General features: G+C 46.9%; 1 protein-coding gene across 2 annotated transcripts in view; it reads left to right on the top strand.

Annotated features, from left to right (window-relative positions):
* PITX1 (paired like homeodomain 1) overlaps window positions 1-21,070 on the top strand; it is a 137,771-nt gene extending 116,701 nt beyond the window's left edge. For both annotated transcript variants that reach the window (XM_085617993.1, XM_085617992.1), the window contains one exon: window positions 19,157-21,070. In XM_085617993.1, the coding sequence (XP_085474119.1) occupies window positions 19,157-19,705 (549 nt within the window). In that variant the 3' untranslated portion in view covers window positions 19,706-21,070. The remainder of the gene's footprint in view (window positions 1-19,156) is intronic.
* The last annotated feature ends 2,781 nt before the right edge of the window (window positions 21,071-23,851 follow it).

Raw genomic sequence — 23,851 nt, 5'->3', positions numbered from 1 at the left:
CATTTTAAAGAAATTATACTCAAATAATGTCAAAAAAATGTTGCATTTAAAAAAATGATATGGGGGTTTAGCAAAAGTAAAACAAGTTAAACTTTTAACAAAGTGTGCGAGGAAAATATTTCAAAATGATTTAAAAAAGTACTCACATCATGTTTATCTGGAATTTAAACTACATTGATAAAAGGATTTTTTTTATATAAAGAATGCGTTTTAAGAATAAAGGTAAAATCCCAAAAATGTTTCTTACTAAAAAAATGGCTGGGGAAACACACTACTGCGACAAAGAAAAAATATAAAAAGTTATATATTTACAGAAGAAAAGCGGAATTATACAATGATAAAAAAAGTTCGCGCTCTATAGAAACAGCTTACAAGTTTAAGATGCCACATTCTTAATAAAGCGAGTCAAACAGTTATTATACAAAGTCACACTGTTAAAAATGCAAAAAATATTAAGCGAAAATGGAAAATAAGTATATTGCCAAAGACAAATAGACTGAAATTATTAAAAGGTAAAAAATGTTACAGATTGGATCTGGGAATTCAGTCAAAATGATGAAATTTTAAGGAGGTACAAGGGAATTATACTAAATTGAGAAAAAAAAGGTAACATCGTTGTAAAAGAAATCTGCAAAATAATAAGAAGTCACATTTTTAAGAAAGTATAGGAAAATCAAACTGTAAGGATTAAAAGTTAGATATGTTGAAGAGTACGCAGGGAATTAAGAAAAAAATGATTTAAAAAAGTTATACATTTTACAAAATTTCAGAGAAATGAAACTAAAATCGAAAAAAGTTACATTGTTGAAATGTGCTTCGGAGCATTAAACTAATGTGATGAACAATCACATCTTAAGAAAACATAGAGAAATACACAAGGTGTGTTTTGAAAGAAAGAAGACCAACACTAAATGATGAAAAGTTACATTTTACTGAAGCAATGGGGAAATTCCACCCCTTCCCGGGGTGGAATATTTGCTTCACATTACGTTATTTTGTTCGCAGATCTGCAGTCCATGTGTGCACCAGGCACACGAGCGCATGTAGGCCATCGATTAAAAAAAATATCATGTCAACACGCTCTTTAATATTACAAGAGTAGTAGGGAAAACGCGCCGTTCGAAGGCAACACTCGCTAAACCATATTTTACAAAATAATTTTGGACAAAAAAGGCGGATGGCAAAAGTGCAATATTTTTCCGAAAAGTTAGAGGAACGGAAAATTGCAGGAACTGTTACGAAGGGCAAACATATAAATTGCTAATTCGGATTTTTATTAGAATTTGAGTAATTGTGAAATAAAAAAAAATGAAAACAACAGCAACAAGTGGTGTCTTGAAGCTAAAACACACAAAACATATAAATGTATGACTAAATTGCATGTATATGTACACATACACAAACGCATGTATATTTACACGCACATTTATATTTAAACACATGCATATGTCTGTATTAACAAATAGCACACACACACACACTCACATACACATTGGTCAGATTGGTCAGATTATGAGCGCGCTATTACACACCCAGAGACCCAGGAGTAGACAGAGCCGAATGCCCGTGCTCCGGTTGTGTAAACACCTTTATCTTTATTGCGAGGTGAGGCCTCTTTGCAGAGCACACAATAACACGGGCGATAAGACGACGCTTGAACTGCGCTTCGAGATAAGCGGCCAGATACAGACTCCGTTACATTCACCATCACTACGAATAACTATTGAATGAGGTGTCTAGAGCGCTGCAACCTCAGTCGAATAGTCGTTGTCACGTGACCAGGAGGCGCTAAAGCTCCGTGAATCGGTCGATAGTCACGTGGGCGCTACACAAGTCCGACGGCATTATAGGCGCAATAATCGATGGACTCCCCCCGTGCCTTTCATGTTGGCATGGTAGAGGCGCATCAATCAGAGGTGCGGCAGGTGCCATGGCACCGCGGCCGAGGGGGGTTCATGCCTACTGCACCCCAATTATGGCTGTATTTTAGTAGCAAACCGGAAATAGATATCACATTTCCCTTGCTCCCCAGGCACACGCCACCCCTCCGACGCCACTGCTTATGAATGTGTGACGTTGTCTGTCGAGCAAAACGTTTACAGCGACGACAAACAAGATGTGGTTTGAGGGCGAATGAGAGAAGGGACTTAATGAGGGACGGGGACGGGGTGAGAGACAGCAGGAAAGAGGGCCAGGAGAAAGGCGAGAGACAGACAGACAGCGCGAGTCTCGGACAGAGATGGGCACGGGCCTCCTCGTGGCAGTGAACACAGCTACGGTCTTTCCCATCAGGTAGGATCACAAGAGTGACACAAAGTCAAGGACTGTTGAATTGTTGTATTTTATGAGCACTGTCCCCAGTGAGAGCGGTTCGATTCAGTATGTCAGGCCGCATAATAAACGGGAAAACTGAAACAAGAATATTAGTAGATCCAGCCACAAAACAGCCTCAAAATATACCTCGTAAATGTACCTCGGATTGGTTCCGTGAGTACAAAAAGCAGACGCGCGCCTCGGATTATCACTAGAGTTTGTGAGCCCGGTAAAGTTGTGTCCTCAGAACCCAGGTGGCGTGCTCTGGTTAATGGCGTTGGTTGAAAATATGTCCACGGCTAAGTGGGGTTTTGCAATGCAACAATCTCCTGGTTGGCCTGTACCTTACACCATGTGTACTGGGAGAGATTATACTACCTGTGCCAACGGGCTCCCAGGGCGCGTGTACAAAGACGCCCGTGTGCCTCAGGGCACGTGCATTGTAGTGTAACATTTATAGGGCGCTGTTTCATACCCCTGAAGCACGTATCCCGTGTGCCCGAGGGCACCCATTAAGAGAGATGTCTTTTGAATCTGAGGGCACGCGTATGGTGCGCGAGGGCAGATGTACATACTAAGTGTGCGTCTGATGATACGTGTTCAGAGCCCCTGCATGTCTCGGGTACATGTAAAGACCCCACCCCCGTCGTGTCTAATTGTATATTGAGTCTCTAAGTGCGCACGTGCAGTACCCTGTTTGTCTGCTGGCGCATGCACAGACTCCCCGTGTGCCTGGCTGCACATGTACTGAGAGTCCTGTACGTTCCTGGGCTCGTACGCAGAATTCTCGAGAGTCCTTTTTGTCCGAGGGCACATTTTGAACACAACCAGTGAGTCCTACCCACGATGCCTGCTTGTGCACTTGAACAATGCCACCCGTGATGTAAGGGCTGCTGCCTGGCGCAGAGACCTGGGCTGTGGGTGGGTGTGTTTAAAACATACCCACATGTTGCCCTTGAGAGAGACGCGGGCACATGACGCATGGAAGCAAAGCTAGGCACCGGCAGCACGGGTCAATAGTGGCGCAGCACGGAAGCCACGGGTTCCAGGAGGAGCCGGGTCTGTTTTCTGGTGTCGGTTAGTCTGGGTGCGTTCTCGACCCCGCCTCCTGCTGTTATTGTGAGGTTTCCTGCGTCCTTCGCTCGCAAAGCAACCGATGCAGGCCATGAGAGCGCCTGAGGGGGAAGGGGGGCAGTTTATCTCTGCAGCAGCGTCTCCCGGTCACCAGGGGGCAGTGTGTAGGCCGCGGCAGCAGCAGGGCACAAGGACCGTACCTGTCCCTAAACCCTTTGTGCCCTCCACAGTCGGCTGGGGACTGCTTGGCCACGCCTGGGGGACAGGAGGCCGCTGTGAAATAAATATACATTCTCTAAGGTCGACCCATACCTTGTCTCCAGAGGGCGAAGGCTTTTCGCGTGATCTTCTTATTCTTGTTTTAAACTGAAAACATGACATAAAAGAAAACATATCCCTCTGCCCGTTGTATCGCTCTACCAAGCTTGTGAAGGGGGCTTTCTGTCTTTACAGACTGACACACACAGGGATGCGCAGGGAGACACACACACACAGCCACCTACCTAGAGACAGACGTGCGTCCAGGCAGACGCATCCCAGCCGTTCAGTGTCCCATGTGCTCCAGTGTCTGTAACGACAAAATGGCCGTGTGGAAATTCGTGAATATATCGCATTTATAATACATATTTATAAGTTCGAATACATGGAATATAGCTATATACTGTATCAGCACCTGCAGTAATTTTACGAGAACCATTTCTAATAACATTTGCATATATAAGATGTAATAGGAATAGTTGTGGTTGTTGTCATAAATTACATGCACATACATGTGCAGGTAAACTTGCTGTCTGCAGAGAGAGAGTGTGTGTTATCGCGTATGTGAGCACGCCTGCTCTTGTCCCTATGTGCGTTGACCATAGTAATATTGACATTGTCATTATGTACAGACTTTTTGGACGGACATTTGTTGCACATTAGTAGCGGGTTTCATTGGTAGTTTAAGCTGCGCCGTGACCTTTCTTACTAATTATCCAGACTCCTAACATCGCAATAACACACTCCTTGCACACTTGAGACGGATAACACGGCGCTGCGTGTTCTCTGCACTGGCAGACACCGGCAGCGGCAGGACAACGGCTGCTTTTCAAACCATCGAACGTGTTTTACTAAAGAGGGGGGGGGGCGTCTCGTGCCAGCAGTAGCTGGGAAGTAGTTAAGAGCAGATTCCTCGGTGCGAGGGGGCGCGCCGGGACTCTGCGCCCCCGCGGCCACAGTGAACGGGAGCTGAGGGCTACGCGGGTGGTTCTAGAGGTGCCAAGGGGTCGGGGTATGGAGGGTGGGGGCACCATGAAGGCAAGGGGCGAAGAGAGGGAGCCAGAGGGTGAAGAAGGGCAGGGGAGGCGAACTTTGGGCAGACGGTGAGGGGAAAGCACAAGGGGTTGAAACATAACGTGCTCTTTGGTGGTTGAGGTTCCCGTGGTCAGAGCTCCCGAAGTAACTCCAGGGATCAGGTATCCGCATGTGTGTGGGCAGAGGGTAGGGGCGGCCCGGGGCAGGGAAGTAAATGCTTGATGATGAAGCTAATGAACATGCTCAGGATCCGGCCCTTCCACTAATAAAAGCGATCCTGTCCGCAAGCCCTCGCCCCACCCAAACCTATAAACTGAGCACAATCACAGCCCACACTGGATTACAAACACACGCCGGCCTCTGAGCTGGGAGGGGGCGGTGAGACAGGAGTGTGAGGGGAAGGGCCTTACTCGGTCTCACTAAAAACCTCCCCATGAGCCACTGCCGTGTGCGCGCCACTGCCGTGTGCGCGCCACTGCCGTGTGCGCGCCACTGCCAAACCCAACAGATACCACAGCCCTGTGAGCGCCGCAGCCAAACCCAACAGACACCACAGCCCTGTGAGCGCCGCAGCCAAACCCAAGTTACCACAGCCCTGTGAGCGCCGCAGCCAAACCCAACAGATACCACAGCCCTGCTACAGTCAAACCCAACAGACACCACAGCCCTGTGAGCGCCGCAGCCAAACCCAAGTTACCACAGCCCTGTGAGCGCCGCAGCCAAACCCAACAGATACCACAGCCCTGCTACAGTCAAACCCAGCAGACACCACAGCCCTGTGCGCGTCACAGCCAGGCTCCTTAGATATCACGGCCTTCTGTGCGACACAGCCAGGCCCTTTAGATACCAGCGCCCTGTGCGCACCTTGGTAAAGGCCCCTGAGAACCCATGGCTCTGTTCGCTGCACCCAGGCCCCTTAGATACCACCTCCTTGTATGCAACACAGCCAGGCCCCATAGATACCACCTCCTTATGTACGCCATAGCCAGGCCTTTTACATGCCACCACGCTGTGCGCGTCATGGCCCCTGAGGTCCATTGGCTGTGTGCGCGGCACCCAGGCCTCTTAGATGCCATCGCCATGTATGTGCCACAGCCGGGCCCCTTCGATACAACCTCCCACGTGGACACAGCCAGGCTTCCTAGATACCACTTCTTTGTGTGCAGAAAACCCAGGCCACTGAGTGCTGTGCGCAGAGAACGGCACAGGCCGGGGCTGGCCTGCTTGCAGTTTATTCAAATGATGGACGTCTACAAACAGCCATGACAAGACAGGCCGCTCCGAAATATCCATCAGGCCCAATGCCGTCCGTCCAATCGCAAATGTGGGTAACAGCCGAATCTTTACCTTGTGAGATACTCCCACTCTACGAGTGACGCATTAGCCAGTGCCCTTTCTTGCCTGGAAGGCGGCATCCTCATACACACACAGTAAGTGTGTCCCTGCGAGTGTGTGCTTGTGTCTGTGTGCAGATCCGACCTTCGCTCGGCTAGCGCCCTGGCCAGAGAGCTTTGCCCCCCTTGCTGATGTGGCTTCTTGATTCAATAGTCACCGCACACCCTGGCTCCGAGCTCTGCTCTGGCCCCGCGGCCGCCGGTGCCCGCATAGAGCCGTGGCACAAAGAGAGCTGGCGTCCTCGCCTCTGCTGAATGCAGCGGAGCGGTGGGGAGCCCTTCTGTATTCACAGCTCAGCCACTGACACCAGTGCCTGGCCTCCGAACACACACATCTCTGCACCCCCAACTCACCCACAGCTCAGGTCCATCGCACCAGGAGCAAGGTTTCGGTTGGAGGTGATGCTAGTGTGTGGCAATAGGAGGTGAGAGGGAATGACAAGGAACAGGAGAGTTCAAAAAGCACTCGTGTCACATTAATAAGGGATTAAAAGCACTTCACATTGAGTCCTGAGCCCGTGGACCCTGCTGCTTGCCCAATGTAAAGCAGACAGCTCTGTGCTCCTCTGAAGACTCGCGCCCTGGGCCAGGGCCCAGCTCGCTCAAGCCAAAAGCCGGCGTGCGTGTCTGTGAGCCCGCATCCACCTGCACGTGTTCGTATTTTTAGCCGTTCATTCCCCCCCCCCCCCCCCCTGGCTGCTGCAGTAGTTTGCACGCGTTGATGTGCCGCCCAGGTGCACTGCCGTCCCTCACTGATACTCACAATGTATCCATGAGCCTGTTCTGTACCAGGTCCGCGCTCACTCTCTCGCCCACTCACCCACTCACCCACAGCAGACACGGAAGCTTTCTTTAACTCACTGCAATGACATTAAACATGAATTACGACCAAATGTCATTATATATGTGGTTTATTAGCAAATGCCGTTGTATGCCCCTTTCTCCACCTACAGACAGATTGTTTCCAACACACACGTATCGATCTACATAATATTGTTTTAAAGAAAATATGTATAATTTAGTTTCATTTTATTTAACTATGTGGCAGCAAATTCGCACAACGGACACTACGAATAATAATCGACGAAGCACACTGTGCACATAAACAGAAAATTGCAACGAACAAAATGCATGCGGAGCAAAATAATGGCGATTCGTTTCAACAGTCGTACACTGCCTAATCATTTCCCATGGCCACTCACACGAAATTATATTAAATAAAAGGAATTTATATTTACATATATGAGGCATCCACATTTGACTAACATACTCCTGTGAATAAAGCGGAGGAAATGAAAATAAAAGAGAAAAACAGAAGAGAAACGACGACGCCCGCCACTTTTTACGGAGACCCACAATAGTATCACAGCGTAATGTCATTAAAAAAAAATACCATCATCACAAATTGTGCAAAAACGAAGCTCATACTAAGACCCCCTCACACACACACACATTAAAGAAAAAAGCGATTCGAATTATAATTCTGAAATGAAAAGAGTGTTACAAATCAACCAGATATTTAAGAAATGTTAATCTACTTATCGTGACGCACACTGCAAAAAATAAGTTACATCACGTTGAGTGTGCGTAATTCCTTCCAGCACCACCTTTAATCAACCTTGTAGTCCGAGATTGTTAGATCTTCCATCGGTAAGAAATCCCTCACTGATTCCCAAATCAACGCACACCTGAGATAGCTATAAATCCTTCAAAGATTGCTACAGAACTTTCGGAATAAACTGATTCTCAGGAGTCCCCTGACCCCGGGGCCGGCGCCATAAGGAGGAGAATACGAGGACATGGGCAAGGTGCCCTAAATAGGCCCCGCCCTCTCCTCACCCGTATTGCCGGCCCCGGCCGGAAGTGACGTCACGACGGTGGTGCCCCGAAAGTAATCCCTGCCTTTAGCCTCGCAAAATCACTCGGTGAGGATCCAGGAGGGTCCCGAGTCCTACTGGCGCGCTTTTCCATTGTCTGCTTGACGTCAGCAATGCACACAATTTAATGCAAACTCATGTTTATTAATGTTTGATACGCATACACCGAACACATCAACATTCTAATTAGCCTCTGGAACACGTGGCGGGAGGAGGCGTGGAATGGCGGCCGCCTTACTGACATCGGAAATCTGAATTCTAATATCTTCTTAGACGCTGGACCCACAATTGTGTGTTTTTTTTGCCAAATCACCCGGCCGTCGTCAACCTGTTCTTTGCTCTGAAAATATCCGGTAAGTAACATTTATAAAGAAAACATCTCAATGCATCGGACTGACCCTTGTAACACAAACCACGGTATCACCTGTGTAAGATCTGCTGCCCACAATGTAATTATTTAATTACAATTTAATGGCATATTACAGCCTATGTGTTTCTCACCAGAATAGCTCTTCTGCTTAAAATCAGTCTCGACTTTAGTAAACACACGCTATATTTTCCGCGTGCGAAAATTAAAATAAATACAAAATAAATGGGAAGACATTACTGCCCACAGCATTATGGAAGGGGACTCTGCGAGGTCCAGGATTGGCCAAAACACACACAGAACAAGCCAGAGACTAAGATATTTATTTGGGCTTAGAAAAGCCACTAAGACCGTAATTATTAAAAGACCGTTGCATAAACACACAATCAAAACAAGGAAAAAGCATTTTTGGACAACACACTATTAAAATCTCTACATTATTGTTGATCTCAAAACAGCTTAGGCTAGACAAGGACATGCTTTACCAACCATCTCTCCCCATGAATATTGCTGTTTTTGTGAGCCATTGTCTTACTCGTCCTCAGGTTCTCCCTGTAATTTCCAAACTAATGAGAATCCCATCCCCCATTACTTTAAGAAAGCCCACCCTCAATATTGGAAGCAAAGGCTCGCTCAGATGTGAACCTGGGTAATTATGCCAATCAATCAATCAATCAATCAATCAATCAATCAATCAAGGCATTTATAGAGCGCACTACTCACCCGTAAGGGTCTCAAGGCGCTAAGGGAGAGGGGGTAGCTGCTACTGCTCGAACAGCCAGGTCTTGAGTAGCCTCCTGAAGGTCAGGAGGTCTTCGGTCTGCCGTAGGAGGATGGGGAGATCGTTCCAGTACTTGGCGGCGAGGTAGGAGAACGATCTGTCGCCGGTGGTCGTTCTTCGGATGTGGGTGACAGTGGCGAGGTCGGCGGAGTGGAGCTGGCGGTTCAGGGTGTAGAATGTGAGTCGTTTGTTGAGGTATGATGGTCAGGTGTTGTGGAGTGCGTGGGTGAGGAGTTTGAAGGTGATCCTCTTGTTGACAGGAAGCTAGTGCAGGTCTCTCAGGTGGGGTGTGATGTGGCGAGGGATGTCGAGGATCAGGCGTGCAGAGGTGTTCTGTATGCGTTGCAGTCTTTTCAGCAGTTTGGCCGGGGCTCCCGCGTAGAGGGTGTTTCCGTAGTCCAGCCTGGTGCTGACGAGGGCCTGGGTGACAGTTCTTCTTGTGTCGGTGGGGATCCACCTGAAGATCTTTCGGAGCATGCGGAGGGTGTTGAAGCAGGAGGATGAGACGGAGTGACTTGCTTGGTCATGGAGAGAGTTGAGTCGAGGATAACTCCCAGGTTGCGTGCGTGGTCGGTGGGTGTTGGGGCGGCACCCAGGGCAGTTGGCCACCAGGAGTCGTCCCATGCTGAAGGGGTAGATCCGAGAATGAGGACCTCCGTCTTGTACGAGTTCAGTTTCAGGCGGCTGTTCTTCATCCACTCGGCGACGGCTTTCCTTCCTTCGTAGAGGTTGGTTTTGGCGGTGCAAGGGTCTTTGGTGAGGGAGAGGATCAGCTGTGTGTCGTCGGCATAGGAGATGATGTTGAGGTTCTGCAGTCTGGCGACGCGGGCGAGAGGGGCCATGTAAATGTTGAACAGGGTCGGGCTGAGGGATGATCCTTGGGGTACACCACAGATGATCTTGTTTGGCTTCGGATCGGAAGGGGGTAGTCGGACACTCTGCATTCTGTCGGAGAGGAAGGAGGAGGTCCATTCTAGTGCTTTGCCGCAGATTCCTGCGTCGTGGAGGCGTGTGGTGGCAGACCGTGTCGAAAGCAGCTGAGAGGTCCAGGAGGATGAGGGCCGCGGTCTCGCCGTTGTCCAGCAGGGCCCTGATGTCATCGGTGGCGGCGATGAGAGCCATTTCAGTGCTGTAGTTGCTGCGGAAGCCGGACTGGGACAGGTCCAGGACGTTGTTCTCCTCGAGGTAGTGGGTCAGCTGTTTGTTGACGGTCTTCTCGATGACTTTTGCCGGGAACGGGAGAAGAGAGATGGGCTGGAAGTTCTTGAGGTCCCTCGGGTCTGCCTTGGGTTTCTTGAGCAGGGCGTTGATTTCGGCATGCTTCCAGCTCTCCGGGAAGGTCCCGGTTTTGAAGGAGATGTTGATGGCCTTGCGGAGGTGGGGTGCGATGGAGGCGCTGGCTTTGTTGAAGATGTGGTGGGGGCATGGGTCGGGCAGGGAGCCAGTGTGGATGGTGCTCATGATTTTGATGGTGTCATCGTCGTTGATGTTCGTCCATGTGAGCAGTGGGTCGCTGTGGGTGGTGGCCGTGGGATCTGGGGGGGTGTTGGGTGGCGGTCTGGTTGTTGAAGCTGTCGTGGATGTCTGCAATCTTGCGGTGGAAGAAGGAGGCAAGGGCGTTGCACAGGACATGCGATGGAGGGATGTCGTTGGTGTTGGAGCTGGGGTTGGAGAGTTCCTTCACAATGTTGAAGAGCTCTTTGCTGTTGTGTGCGTTGTTGTCGAGGCGGTCCTTAAATGAGGTCTTTTTGGCGGTTCTGATGAGGTGATGATGTTTGCGCAGGGCGTCCTTGTGGGCTGCTAGGTTCTATGGTGTCTGGTCGTGGCGCCACTTCTTCTCCAGGTTTCGGCAGTGTTGCTTGGAGGTCTGGAGGTCCGCAGTGAACCAGATGGTGTTCCTGTTGGTGCGTCTGTTGGAGGGATTATTGATCAGTGTGAGGGTGTTGGCGCAGTCGTTGATCCAGCATCTGAGATTGCTGGAGTCGGCGTCAGGGTCGGTGGGAGGGCTCCAGCCGAGGGTGGTGGTGAGCTGGTCTTCGGTGACTTTGCTCCAGCAGCAGCAGGGAATCTGTTGGGTGCGGTGGTGCGTGGTGGGTTTCCGGAAGGTGAATGCAGGGATGGTCGGACCAGTGGAGTTCGGAAGTGTGGCTGAAGGAGATGTGGGTGCTAGCAGAGAAGATAGGGTCCAGCGTGTGGCTGGCGGAGTGGGTGGGTGTTGTCACGAGCTGTCTGAGTCCGAGGTTGTCGATCAGGGTGGAGGAGTTGGTGTCATTGTTGTTCTCGAGGTGGACGTTGAGGTCTCCTAGGAGGATGTAATCCATGGATGCGAGGGCGTGCGTGCTGACGATGTCGGCGATGGAGTCGCTGAACTGTGGTCGGGGTCCGGGGGGTCTGTAGGTCAGGGTTCCTCTGAGGGTGGTGTTGGGGTCGGTGTGGATCTGGAAGTGCAGGTGTTTGGCGGTGTAGAGGGTGTCGCTGGAGTTGGTCGAGACTTCGAGGGTGGACTTGTGGACAATGGCGATTCCTCCTCCGATTCCATTGGCGTGGTCTCTGCGGATGATCTTGGAGCCATCCAGGATGGCTATGGCGATGTCGGGTGCCAAGGAGTCGTTCAGCCAGGTCTCTGTCAGGAAAGCGACGTCCGGGGAGGACGTGTCGAGCAGGTCCCAGAGTTCCACGGCGTGTTTGCGTGCAGAGCGGGTCTTCAGGAGAATGCATCTGAGGTGGTTGCGTCCCGGCCTGGTGGGTGGGTTGGCGGCTCTGGTGCTGGTGAAGCTGCAGTTTGGGCAGGAGAAGGGTCTTTGGGTGTGCTTCGGGGCAGCCTGGAAGCAGGTGTGTGCTCGTCCGGTGTTGAGTGCGTGGATGGAGCTGGCGTCGTAGCGGATTCGGGCATCGTGGCTTTCGTGGGGGCCAGGGGTTCTGGCGCTGGGCGCAGTCCAGGTGCGGACAGGTGCAGATGGGCTTGTCTTAGGCGCGCCTCTGCGCGGCCGCGCATCGGCTGCCATAAGAAGGGGAGGTGGGAGGGAGGAGCAGCTGGGAGGGGGGATTGGACGAATGGGCGCACGAGGCGGGGCCGCAGGGGACGCAGCGGCGGGAAAATGGGAGGGGGGAGACGGCGAAGGGAACAGAAGGCAAAAGGCACAAAAAGGGGGGGAAGCAAAAATCGATCACAGAACAACAAATAAGCAATACAGAGCAGAAGCAGATAACAGTCAACAAAACAGTGCAGATACTGGACGCAAATACCTATGGCCTACCACTGGCCACCAGGGATGAGGCGCAGGTGGTAGCCTGCGGGTGGAGGCGGGCCTCAAACTCCTTCAGCAGCAGTGGGAGCTGGGCAGAGACACGGGTGCAGACAGGTGGAGCTGCACGGCGTGGGGAGCGACCTGCCTGGAGACAGGGTCAAGGGTCACTCTCTTCACCGCGCAGCGGCCGCCATAAGAAGGGGAGGTGGGAGGGAGGAGCAGCTGGGAGGGGGGATAGGACGAATGGGCGAGCGGGGGGGGCGGGGCCGCAGCGGCGGGAAAACGGGAGGGGGGAGACGGCGAAGGCAACAGAAGGAAAAAGGATGCCAAAGAATCCCCATAGAGAACCCACAGGACAGCCCCCTCCACCTACTTAAGGGTTGGCTGGGCTACTGGCCCATAACTTGGTCCTTTACCACAGACCACATCTCCGCTACAGAAATGGAGCAACCATCTAAATGGAAGGCCAGTACCAACCACAGCAGCACCGTCCCTAACACCTTGTAAGAATATTAAAGCCCCAAACGTCCCCTTTGAGGCAATTCTATGGCTGATTAATCAGTAAGTTGTCAAGGTGACCAGAAGTGTCACTGCCAACCATGAGCCCGCCCCGTCACCCCCAACAAATACAAGAAGAGCAACCTCTTATCCACCATCTTTCCCCGGTGTCATTCTGGAGCCACCGGGGCCAACTATAATGGAGTCATGGCCCATTCTGGGTGGCACCTTGTGGTATTAGCCCTCATCTGATTGTTTCAGAAATACTTAAAGTATGAGCATGCCAAGGAAGTCGTTTATTATTAGTGCTTTAAGATCAGTTCAAACATAAAAGTCAAATTAGATTAAAATGTGTTTGAATAATAGAAAAGCGTTGTTCATTGGCACATGAACACACTTCCAAGGTGCATAATAACAATTACATTCTTCCCTTTCCCTTAAATTACGGTAGGGTTATTAAATGCTACCCGGTCCTTATTAATGAATAATATTTATTTAATTATTTACTAATAAATAGGAATATTTATGTAGCACTGGGCATCTCTTTTGATTACTTCACAGTGCTGTGGGCAGAAGATGGAGTTATAGTGCCGTGATAGCCCATGTTCCATATTCTTCCATCATGGACCTCAGGGATGGAGCCACGGTGTAGCGGAGGAATGGGGGGTGAAGGGGCACGCTCTGCCAAGAGAAAGGACTGAAGCTTTCACAGCCACACCAGACTATTTTAAAAAAAACAATGGTGTTTCCCAATAACCTTCAGCAATAGGTGTCCTTGAAACAGAAAACTAAACATCATGGCAACATTAGAAACATTCAGTAGGTGAACACGAGAAGATAAAAGCTGACACCTACAATGTACTTCCTGACAGAGTTTAATTGTGATACACGAAGGGCTCTATGGAATATCTTTATCACATTTATTAGAGGAAAGGCCCTTCAGACCTTCCACAATGATTGAGCTTGCTCGCAATGTTTAACACTTTATATGTGTGAAAAGATCTTTTGTGGGATCCAGCCAAAATGATATGACCTAATGGTGGCGCGGCATGAAGAAAGTTTGACAATCCCTTCTCCTGGTTTCTTTGCACAAGTGATCGAACCTCTCGCACTTTGACATTCTCAAACACAGGCTCAGCATCCAACTCTGATGCGCTAACCAATCGAAAGAGCCTTAAGTGTGTTCTTTCCTTACAATGTGCTAATATGGGGGACAAAAGATGCACACACACCCTCCGCCCCTGTCAAATACCTCAAAAGATTGTCCTAAAACGACATCGATGTACTAAGCATTCAACTGTGGTACAGTGTAAAGCCTCTATTTTCTTACAGATGTGAGGATGTCAAGGATTGGACATTTATCACCCTCAAATATCCCAGGAGGTTCACCTCTAATGACAAAGGCGCATTTAACATCTAGCTTTGGTGCATGGACTAATCAAAAGGGTGTAAAGCAGCTCTCGCCTTGTATGTGCCATCATTTCAGGAACTCACGGTGCACACCACCACCCCCTTGTCAATACTCCACAAGATTGTCCTCTGATGACAGAGACACACTGAACATCCATCTCTAGTGTGAAACGATAGAAAGTGTAAATCTGCTCTTACCTTAAAAATTTGATAATTTTGGTACAAAACATGCACACTCCTTCTCTACCGATATCAAATATAAGTCACACTCAACATCCAACTCTGGGTCATTAATCAATCAACCAAGCCTAAAGTGCCCTTTTCCGTACAAATGTGGTAATGTGAGGGGCAAAACATGTCCAGTCCTTCCACTCACTCTGCCAAACATCCCAATAGTCTGACCTCTAATGACAAAGACACACTCATCCTCAAACTCTGGTGTGGGAACCAATTGAAGGAGCATAAACCATTATCTCTCTTTGCAAATGTGATCATTTAGGGGCAAAACATGTTCAGTCCCCCCACTCACTCTGCCAAACATCCCAATAGTCTGACCTCTAATGACAAAGACACACTCATCCTCAAACTCTGGTGTGCGAATTAGTTGAAGGAGCATAAACCATGATCTTTCTTTACAAATGTGATAATTTAGGGGCAGAGCATGCACACCTGCCACTCCTGTAACAAAATAAAAATGTAATTTATTAAGCGCACTAACTACAGAAGGAAGTGACAAGAAGGGTCTGGACGGATGTGAAACTATATGAAGCTAGAGATGAACAGTTTCCAGAGAGGAATGACAAGAAGATTGTTTGAGGGAGACTAGGATTTGTCACAGTCCCTGGAAAAATAGTTTTAACAAACTGTCTTTTAATCTCTATATCTGGGCAGCTTTTCAATATCCGATACAGCAAGCGGATCTGGATTTGTCACCCTGATTGTTGTGTGACACTGAGAAGTTGACCGCTGTCCTAATATAGATGTGCACTTAAGAAAAGATTCATCACACCACACAGCCATTTCCTCACCCTGAACACTTGAAAATATTGCACAAAAGGGCAGTTTCCTTTTACTCAAACAACATGGACCGCCCTCCCCCATTAAAGCTGTTTCACCCACAGTAGGTTTCCTTTCATCCAATCAGGTCAATAGACAACATTACGCCAATGCAAATTCGCCTATTCTGCTATTGTGGAAAACACATATTTCTTACCATTGTCAATCTAGCTACCCTTTGGTCATCTTATTACCAAAGGTCACATTTTCCATATAGAATATCTCTGCAGCTATGGCTGGGAGACCAGTCTTGCAAATTCCCAATGACCCAAGTTGATTTCTAACGTAGTTCACAGTTTTCTTAACTCCTAAATGTTCTTGGTTGTGTAGGAGGTAAATTGACCATGCTTCTATTTGTAGGGATTTCAATTTACCTATCTCAGTGGAGGCCCTCTTATCCCATCTTGAGAATGTGAAGGCACTCCAGGGAGCAATCATAAACGGCAGAATATTTTTATGTATTTAACAGATTTATATTGCGCAGCTGCACAGAATGGTGGTATGCCCACTGTACATAAGACACTCTTCCACAATAATTGATTGCCATTCAGTGAAATATCCAGAGCGGTTTTGATATTCTGACTCAAAGAAGTAAAAGCGGATGGGGAAGGAGGAGGAAAGGATGTACACGCTGATATCTCTGCAGCGGGCAAGTTCGTCGAGCTGATATCTCAGCCACTGCCTCTCAATCTGAAGGACAGCTGCAATTTATATTTCATCTCTTAAACCTATAAGCCAACCCCGTGGGACCTATGAGCCATGTGTTAAGGGTTCAATATGTTTGTATCTTCTTTTAGTACTTTCCCAAAGAAACAGGAGGAGGGACTTTTAGAGTGGACGTAACACAGGCCCCCGCCTCCCTGCAGTACGGGGGCCCCCAAGGTCCAGGGTGACCTCTCAGCACTGCACTTCGGCCGGAGAGATGTTGATAGAGTCCAGAGGGGGCCCCTCCACGTACCTTGCAGGGCGGTCCCCTCAATTATCGTTACGCCACTCACTCCCTGGCAGTAGCGGTCCGTGGAGGGAGTTCGGTGGGCCAGTGAGGTGGGGCGGGGGAGGGGCAGGGTGGGTTAATGTAAACACCGGAATATGGATGAACGGAGGTAAGTACACATTTAAATAAATATTCCGGTGTTTACAATTCCCCACCCTGCCCCTCCCCCGCCCGCCTCACTGCCCCACCGAACTCCCTCCACGGACCGCTACTGCTCCCTGGATATTCCAGGCGACTGAGGCGAGCCTCGCCTGGGCCCAGCCTCCTGAAAAATCTAGGATTTCTCTCCTCTCAGCAATACAGCTCGTTCTCTGAACTGCAGTTAATTATTATGTCTGCTGTCCTGTCCTCCTCCTTCACCAACCACTTTTACTTCTTTGAGTCATCAGTTTGGGCCCTGAAGAAGGTGGGTGGCCGGCTGATCACCTTTCACCGAAACGCGCATCGGCACCAGTGCTGTAGTCATCTTGACACTGAAAAAGGATTGAAATATATATTCTATTCACTCTGAATGTATAAAGGCACACAATATATTGAGTAATACAAAGTGTTGCCTTAGTGAATTATGGATGTTTTTCTGTGGCACATTGATACTAATAAATAATATCATGACAGTTATATCTCCTGGCCACATTCTAAATGATGAGGAGAGTGTCTTATTTATGGCTCAACATATGAGTAGGTTTTATATTGTTGCTGTCTGAGTGTATTGTTGTGGTAAGAGTGGTATGTGTGGTGCTTGAATGGTTATTGTGGTATTTATTCTGGATGACGGGGTCGGTAGGAGTTTTTCATAAATTTGGATGATTAAAACAATGATTTTACATATTGATTATACACGCAAAGAAAAATATGAAATACAAAATATTGAGATATTTCCAATTACTAAGCTCTTCCTTGTGGTTAAATTAAATTTTATACTCTATGTGTAGAGCTCGGTTTGGAGGCGGGGATTTTTCCTTTGGTTGTTTTTCATTTTCCCTTTCCCGCTCCAAAATTTGGTTTGCTCTTGCGAACCCCTTTGTATATAGTTAGTTTTCTGTACAAGTGCCTTGATATGCAAAAATGGTGAAGCCTACTTTAGCGGTCAGGCACCTATAGAAACAAGCATTGGCACTAAATACTTATAAGGTCCCAAAAGCGAGACCTTTTGGCTATGCCAAGCGGCCGTGCGGCCACGAAAGTGATCGGGATCGCGATCAAACATCAAAGCGGCTGCGAAAGTGAAAGTAATCGCGGTCAAGAGCGGCGCGCGCACCCGCACGCATGCACTGTAGCTCTAGGCTGGCCTGGTAGCACTTTTTGGAGCCCTCTCAAAAAGTCTTGCCAGACCAGCGCATGCGCTGGGTCAGGCGAGACCTAAAAACATACAGTGATCACTGGATGAAGAAATGTGAGACTTCCCTGAGGCAAATTATAAATAGGGTGTGGGGGGAACAGGAAAGTAAAGGACATACCAAAACATAGTCATAGCCAGGCCAGCTGGAAATGATGTGCAAAATGGTTCAACACATATGCTTTCAAACTAACACCGACTCCCTCTGAGGGCAGGAATATATCATCTGTCCTTTATCTAATGGTTTCATGAACAGAGATACCAAAATAAATGGCAAATTACTCTCTTTTTATTATCAGCCCAATCCTTCTGAATTTGCTTGATGGTAATTCTATTTATTGCCAGCAAAGGTCACAAACTTCACCTATGGGTGGAATTCCCCGCAAAAATGTTTTTGTGGGAGTGTATTTTTCCTCACAGATCCCTTTTTTGGATAAGAAGTTTCCAACAAAGATAGATTTTGCATGTTTCCCCCCTACAAATCTTAATTTTTGCAGGATATTTAATACACTATTTGCACTATTTGATTAATTTTTCAACTTACTGATGGGGTAAACTTGACAAGGTTGCTCAAAAAGTCACAAAGTTGGCAAAACAACTTCACAAATACCACATACGCACATTATAATCCCTTTCAAAAAAGTCATTGTACAACACCAGTTTTTCAATGTTTAGTTGATCACCAGATATGGCAAAATACTCTCTGATAATAAGGAGTTTATGACCTTTTTGGATTTAGATAGATATATACAAATTCCATGACATCAAACAGATATTTTTAGATACATTCGTTTTTATCACTGTCTCCTTTTTAATTGTTAAAACTAATGAGTACTAAAAGATGTTCTCAGGCCAAAACCCACAGCAAAGTAGACATGGAAAGTAGCATCACTGGTTTAATAGGCTTACAATGATTTGTATGTTAATATTGCTGTCAATGGGAAACATTGTATGCTTGGTTTAAATTTGCATATATGTAAGTGTGTTATTTTTAACTGATTTTTAAAGCATGCAAAGCTCCTTTTAAAAGCCGGCAATGTTTTTTTTTATTTTGCAGTTTGTCCTCTTATCGTTTTGCTTTCACGTTTGTAATTTGGCTTCTTTGGCACGCATGCATGTTGAGGCTGCTGGTACCCTGGCACAAAGAGGGATGCCTGTTGTGGTTCTCTAGTGGCAAGGCAAAGTGGTGCTGTATGTGGTAAACTGACATTTCCTTGTGTGCAGGCTGGTTGTTGGTGGCTCTCTGGTGTGCCCAGCAATGCATGGTGGCAATGTTGGTCTAATCTCTGCTTGTTTGTGGAGCCTTTGGCAAGCACAGTAGTACCTGTTGTAGTTGCAAGTGGTGCACTGGTGATTGGAGATGCATGAGTGGTAGCTTGTTGTTCTCAGGTATGAGCAGTGAATACTTTGGTTCCCTGATGTTCATAGGAGTGAATGTGACCTGCTTGATCAATGTGCCTCTTGTGTTTGCTCCCTAAGTCCCATCCTCATGATTTCCTCTACTTCACTCCATAGGTCTGGTTCAAAAACCGCAGAGCCAAGTGGAGAAAGAGGGAGCGCAACCAGCAGATGGACCTGTGCAAGAATGGCTATGTGCCACAGTTTAGTGGCCTAATGCAACCCTACGACGACATGTATGCAGGTTATCCATACAACAACTGGGCCACAAAGAGTTTGACGCCAGCACCCTTATCCACCAAAGGCTTCACCTTCTTCAACTCCATGAGCCCGCTCTCATCACAGTCCATGTTCTCTTCCCCCAGCAGCATCTCCTCCATGAGCATGCCATCCAGCATGGGCCACTCCGCTGTGCCTGGCATGGCCAACTCCGGCCTAAATAACATTAACAACCTCAACAACATCAGCAGCTCGTCTCTGAACTCAGCCATGTCCTCCTCTGCCTGCCCCTATGGGCCCACGGGCTCGCCCTACACGGTGTACAGGGACACGTGCAATTCCAGCCTAGCTAGCCTTAGGCTCAAGTCCAAGCAGCACTCGACCTTCGGCTATAGCGGCCTGCAAAGCCCCGGCTCCGGTCTCAATGCCTGCCAGTACAACAGCTGACCCACCTGCCCCGCGACAGGGTGCCTGCAGACCCTACTCAGATGTTGGGCCAGGGGGACAGAGCAGGAGACGGTACAGACCTCTCCAGAGGAGGAGCTGCAATACTGTCTCTGGATTATGCGGGTTGTATGCGTTTACTTGAACTTGCACAGGAGCCTCCCCTGCCCACGTGGTCCACTGTGAGTGTCCAGGATGCTTGAAAGCTATTGCTGGTGGTCACAGACATGGGAATGGTGTTGTGGCATCAATGGACGGGATAGTGTTTTGATGTAGCACACGCCTCCTTGCCTGTGCTCACCCATTTGTAAATAAAGACTGGATGTCGGCCATTTTAGGACACATGGAAGCAGCCTACATACCCGTGTATGGATAATGTTTACCACTGAAAAGCCAGTTGCAAAATAAGAATCCAGAAGGGGAGAAGAGGGTGGGGGGTCTAAGTTTGCAAGATAGGAACAAGGAGAAGACAAGGGTCAACCACTTTAACAAGGTGATTTGTACATATTACGTAGTGCCGGATGATTGTGCTCAACAGCTGAATAAACTGTTGGAAAATGCACGATTGTTGGTCTTTTTCAGTGGAAGGAATGCTGTTTCTCCTTTCTTAGTCCAGCAGCTAGAAGGTTCCTACCTCTGCCCTTTCAGACCGTGCAGTATCAACCCTCTCTGGACCACAGAAACAGCAGACAACAACAATTCCAGGACACCTTTACAGCTGTGTAGTACCCCAGACGATCCTCACAAACATGTGTATTTTATGCTTCGATCTGTATGGTCGCCTTTTATTTATCTGCAGTTTTATTCTTCCCGTGTACCCCCCGGAATATGCTATGTAGATGACAATGTAAAAATAAAATCAATATCTGTCGGCGCCTGTGTAAAAATTCCTGACACTGCATCTGTAAAGGAAAGCCAAGATCAGGATGCTGAGTTGCTTGTTTGAAAAAAGAAATATAAAAAAATAAAAGGAACAACAACAAAAATCACACTGTCTTGCAACATAAAGTTAGACATGTTTTTTACATGTGGTTTGTCGATTAAAACATGTTTTCAAATGATCATTAATTATTAATACGCAAACAAAACGCATATGAAGTTTAATTGCAGGTATATTTGTTGCTTATTATGTTATACATGTTGACGACAAAGAATCATAATATAAAATGCACCTGGCACCCTGACACCCTTCCTTCACCCCTACACCCGTATTTCTTAGCTGTGGTAAACGTTATGTTGATGTCTGGATGTTTAATGCTGTTGTGGCTAAGGATGCAGTGTAATTGTCTTATAAATTATGAATAATGTTTTGTGAATATTATTTTTTCGGAATTAAGAGCATGGGAAATAAAATAAGTTTCAAAATTATTTCAACATATTCATTTGGTGGTATGAATGTCTGCTTTGCCCCTCACTTGTGCTTTCTCTCTCTCTCTCTCGCCCCCCAGAGCCCCCCAAAAAGTAACAATAATTTCTCCACATGTATTGTTCAATCCTATTTTACATAGGAAAGATCATTTGTTCTCTTAATGAGTGCTGTTGTGCCGTTTTATATCTGAATGAAACTTTACAAATGAGTGTTTTTCACTTGCTTGGTCGTGTAAATTAGTCTGGGGTTCTCACATTTATGGGGATGGGGAACAGAGCACAATTTCTCCATTATATACATATCACACAGTGGAGGTTGCCACTGTGTTGTTATGATATAGCCTCACTTTTTATTGAAAATATATTTTTTAATTTCCCTTCAACCAGGGCCTTGGAATTATGTGATTTTGCAGCTGAGGCGTTTTCCACATAATTATGGATTTCCCCCAGTTGTCACATAATGCATCATCTGCTGCATAATCTGCAGATTGTATCAGAAAAATAAATCTAGTTTAAACGGATAAAAATTCACTAAAAATGTGCCAAACATGTGGGTCTACAGTAGAGAATCCTTTGCAAAGTTGACAGGTCATCTTTTTGTTGCTGATTGCCATATTTGGGTATATAGGGGCCACACTGGTACGAAGGGGGTGAAACAGTTGCCCAGATAGCGTTAACGTGTGGAAATTACAAAAAATGAAGTAATGGTATCACAAAATGTGACTCATTATGCCACATAATGTGCCTTTTCTTGCCGCATAATTTAGCAAATCTTGCCGCATAATTTGGTCCTACCCTACCACTTAATTCTAGTGGCCTTGCCTCTAAAATTGCCTCCCATTGACCGATCTAAATAGAATTTGGCAATTCAAAAGAGTAATTAGATAAGTTCGCCATGCCAATTTTCATACAGTTCCATGCAGGAGAAAAAGTTAAAGGGGTGAGGGCAAAAAAGAGGTGTTTTCCAAGTTTATCTTCTACAGTAAATTTTGCTCGCACCTTCAACAAAAACCTTTGAACTGATTTACAACTAACTGGAAAATAAACCATAAACTTCCTCAGAAAACATACTTTTAATGGTTGGATGTCAATTTGTTCAGTGTTTTTTAAGCTATAAGCTTTTAAAGAAGGTGGGTTTAAAGGGCTTGGCATTTCGCACTTTTGTGTCTTGGCCATTTTATTTACAGACAATCCACATAATGGACCTGCAGAAATCCACAAATCTTAAAATTAAAAAGTAGAGGTCTCCCATTGGACAAGAAAGTTGTTTTTCCCGTCATCCATTTCAGACCCACGGATTCAAAGCTGGATCCGCCAATGGGTGTGCTCGGATTTGATGGCCGAGAAAACTTTCTCTAGCAGCTTCTTCGCATTCTGAAAAATACTTTAAAAGGCCTCATTGTGGGGCAGTGTGATCGCACCCTGACCCCCAGGCCTTAGTTGAGGGACTCTCTAAGCCCCCTCCATGGTTAAACAAACACATTTAAAAGATATTGTGATGTCTGTATCATTTTCGGTGGCGGCAGTACCACAACACCCAAAATGGCGCCTGAGGCCTGCAGTACCTGTCCAAGAACCACTTATATGAACATTCAAACAATGAGTTTGAAGGCTAGCACTGTAAGAGACATTTCACCATTCAATAATATATTTTTGTTTTGGTTTCCTTTGCATGAAAGATTGAGTTTTTTCAAACAGGAAAGGGTTATTGGATTCAATAAATTGAATAACTTACCATTTGGTTGTCTACAATGAAAATGACAAGCTCATTTAGACTGGTTGGCTCAGTTGTAGTAAACACCTTTTTGCTTCTTTTAAATCTTATTTTGTCTCTATGAGTGAAGGGTTTGGAGCTGCTCTTTGCAATGTTCATCAGACAGCAATCTCCTGACTTTTGCAATATTTGTGTTATGCTTACCTTTCAGGTGGAGAATCCCATGTGACTGAGTAACAGTGATTACTTTAGAAAAACTGTTTTGATATTTTGATTATTCACACACATTGGTACCTTTAGAACTGAATTAACAGGTCTCTAAGCAGGAGACAAACAGAGAAAACTCATTTTCTCAGATTCTCCTTGACGGAAATTCGTAATTCACAAAACAAATATGAGAAATTCAACATGATATTAAATCTTAAATTTTACAACCATTGCTATTTTTACAACCACTAATAGTAGGCAAACTAGTGGCCAGTATTGGCACTCCAGATATCTAAGCACTTTATTCACAGAGCTTTCTTGCTAGGGTGTCTTGTTAAGGTATGTTCATCATTACAGCCATCCAGAGCTCTACCATCTACATGAGGGGGTGGCATGCTTTTATGTAGTTCAAGTTTGGGTTCAGAGCAGCGGTTCATCTCTGGTTGCATATTGGACTCGGGCGTGGCTTCAGGGTGCATTTGGTGTGCGACACTCCCCAAAAACATGCATTCTTGGCTTGGCAGTTGGGTCTGAAGGTCACGAGCCAGGTCTGTGTTGTGTGGGTTGGTTTTTCCACTGTTCTCATCTAACTACGAGAAATGGTTTTAACTTGTCAATCTTTTGGATCGGGAACTTAAAGATATATAGTCACCATTTTACAAATAAGTAATCAATCTACAAAAACAGAAGTAGTACTTGAATGGTTACAAATGTACTACTTTTGGGAATTCGTAAACATGGGCAGTAGGCGGTGAAGAAGGCTGCACCAGTCTCAGGTTTCCAGGCATATTACCGGTAGTGTCATGCCACATTTTAGTCATGTGATGTTTTGGGATCTTACTGTTTCTACAATGTATATT

Source organism: Triturus cristatus, chromosome 7, assembly GCF_964204655.1.
Source record: "Triturus cristatus chromosome 7, aTriCri1.1, whole genome shotgun sequence".
Lineage (NCBI taxonomy): Eukaryota > Metazoa > Chordata > Amphibia > Caudata > Salamandridae > Triturus > Triturus cristatus.
The sequence above is the reverse complement of the archived record's forward strand: the minus strand, read 5'-3'. Positions and strand labels throughout refer to the sequence as shown.